Source organism: Austrofundulus limnaeus, unplaced genomic scaffold, assembly GCF_001266775.1.
Source record: "Austrofundulus limnaeus strain Quisiro unplaced genomic scaffold, Austrofundulus_limnaeus-1.0 Scaffold792, whole genome shotgun sequence".
Taxonomy (NCBI): Eukaryota; Metazoa; Chordata; class Actinopteri; order Cyprinodontiformes; family Rivulidae; genus Austrofundulus; species Austrofundulus limnaeus.
The window spans coordinates 93,516-96,162 of record NW_013953194.1 but is presented as its reverse complement, the minus strand read 5'-3'; the positions used below and the strand labels follow the sequence as shown (position 1 = coordinate 96,162).

At 42.7% G+C, this 2,647-nt stretch overlaps 1 protein-coding gene across 2 annotated transcripts in view; it reads right to left on the bottom strand.

Annotated features, from left to right (window-relative positions):
* LOC106532555 (macrophage colony-stimulating factor 1 receptor 2) overlaps window positions 1-2,647 on the bottom strand; it is a 32,799-nt gene that overhangs the window by 20,522 nt on the left and 9,630 nt on the right. For both annotated transcript variants that reach the window (XM_014028647.1, XM_014028646.1), the window contains exons 2-3: window positions 722-997; window positions 304-597 (exon numbers count right to left, since the gene is read on the bottom strand). In XM_014028647.1, coding sequence (XP_013884101.1) covers window positions 304-597; window positions 722-997 — 570 coding nt within the window. The remainder of the gene's footprint in view (window positions 1-303; window positions 598-721; window positions 998-2,647) is intronic.

Genomic DNA, 2,647 nt, shown 5'->3' with positions numbered 1-2,647 from the left:
GGACAGACAGGTAAACTGGTGTGTAAGGACAGACAGGTAAACTGACGTGTAGAGACAGACAGGTAAACTGACGTGTAAGGACAGACAGGTAAACTGACGTTTAAGGACAGACAGGTAAACTGACGTTTAAGGACAGACAGGTAAACTGGTGTGTAAGGACAGACAGGTAAACTGGTGGGTAAGGACAGACAGGTAAACTGGTGGGTAAGGACAGACAGGTAAACTGGTGTGTAAGGACAGACAGGTAAACTGGTGTGTAAGGACAGACAGGTCTTGGAACTGGTGAACAGAAAGGTGTCTTACTGGGACCAATCTGGAGGTTGACAGGTTTGGACCTGAACTCTTGTCCGTCTCTCCATCCTGAACAGGTGTACTGTCCTTTGAAGGACGTCCTCAGGTCTTTTATCAGGACTCCTCTCCGATGGTCAAATACGACGTTCATACCTGGTGGCAGAGCTCTTTCCCTGTCTTCTGATTGGAGAGTGAGGTTTGTGAGGGACGGGTCCGTCAGCAGACACCTGAACAGGAAGTCATCCCCCTCTTTGAGGCTGGGTTGGCGACGAGGTGTGACGAACATGGTGGACGGGTCAGCTTGGTCTGACAGAGGTGCATTGTGGGAAATTTCAGCACAGTGAAGAGAAGAAGAAGAATTTCTGGTGAGTCACATTTAGCAACCTTTTGCTCAGACTTTTTAAGGAGGTGTGGCCTTTGGTCTTTTTACCTTTGATGTACAGGTGGATCCAGGTGTTCAGGTGGCTCAGACTCTGATTGGTGTACATACACAGGTAAGTACCAGTGTGTCTGGGATCTGCCTTGCTGACGTGCAGTGGATTCAAACGTTTGTCTGTGTACACTGGAATTATTGCAGTGCTGGACCAGTGGACTGATTTGTTACCATAGCAACCCAGCCTGAAGGCGGAGCCAGCACTCAGGACCACCTCGGATTGGTTCTGTTGGAAGGATGAGTTCAAATAAATTGATGGAGGTCCAGGGAGTTCTAAAACAAAGAGACAGTAAAGTTTTAGGGTAGGTACAGTCAGGGTTAGACTGCCATGTGTCCTAACAGACACACACGTCCTTATTTAATAAAACTGTAGAATATTAAACATAAAAAACACTAAGCATGATGTAAAAACACTAACAAAGTAACACAGTTGAAAATCTCTCAGATTCAACAAACAGTACTGTTACTACATGGATCTGTTGGAGTATGTGGAGGTTTGTACTGTATATCATCATGATCAGTCCTACAAAACTAAAAAAATGACTTATTTTTGTCATTAAAGATGCTTTGCTTCCAGTCCAGGAGGCTTTTAACTGTGAACTGGAGTTTGTGGTTGTCAGGTTAGAAACTGTGATGTAACCTTTATTTACCTGTAGATTTAAGCACTCATGCCTCACAGTGGAGATCTGTTGGGCTTTGTGCTAGTTTGGATCACAGAGACACATGTTCTGATCACATGCATGAAGCTGTAGATTCGACTGAAACTAACTGGAACTCAGGCTTAATGCTGCTCTGTAGCTTTTACAAAGTTAAACTCTGAAACCTTCTTTATTTAAAGTAGTTTTACTCTTTCTGTAAATGTTTTTCATCACCTCCCTGTCAAACCACCTGTCTTCTCTGTCTGACCATGTTGGTCCTCAGAAGACAGCTGAGACTGGTTTCCTGTGTTGAGCCATGCCTCTGTGGAGCAGCTGTTTAGTTTCTCCAATATAAAGTAAGAACATTTTATTTGTATAGAACTTTTCAAAGCTACAGATCACAAAGAGCAAAACTAAAATAAATACAAACACAATATAAGCATAAAATCAAACTGTGACTGATAAAACATTAAATATAACATTTAGCTCCCAGCGTCTGCACATTCCTCACTGCACTGAACTGCAGACACACTGCTCAGCTGGGCTTTGGGGGTTCTGGTCCTGGATAGACCAGCCTCTGTCTGAGGGTCTTGTTGGGTTTAAAATGTACCAGGCACTTGTCTTTGAATTGCAAAAAACCCAGATGGGAGGTCTTCAGCTATAGAACAGAAGTCCAGTTGTGTTGTTTTTATTCTGTTTGGAGCRTGTACTGGTTCTGAACTCCCAGCCTGAGGCTAACAGTTCATACTGCAGGTAGAAGGAGAGACGATCCAGTCTGAAAGAAAACTTCCATCCATCCATTAACTAAACCCGCCTCCTCCTTTCAGGATCACAGGGGTCACTGATGCCCATGTCCAGCAGTCACTGTATGACGGGAAGAGGACACCTGGACAAGTTCATCACAGGCAAGTTTCAGAAACACAAAAACCAACAGAGCAGCAAAGATTCAAAACAAACTTTATTTAAACCACAGAAGCAAAATCACAACTGATGTCAGTCAAACAGATTTATATTCAGTCAGGATCAAATCCCAATCAGTTCAATATAAGAAAAATATTCAAAAATATTAGTTAACAATTTATTTGATTCAATTTCAACACAAACAATAGAAAGAACTGATAACAAATTGAAGACCTGATTGGTTCCATGTGGAAGATCATTGGCTTACACTGAACCTAATAGGCTGGCACCATGTGACAAAGGATCTGATTGGCTGGTTGTAGAGGATTAGAGGATTTGATTGGCTGGTTGTAGAGGATTAGAGGATTTGATTGGCTGGTTGTAG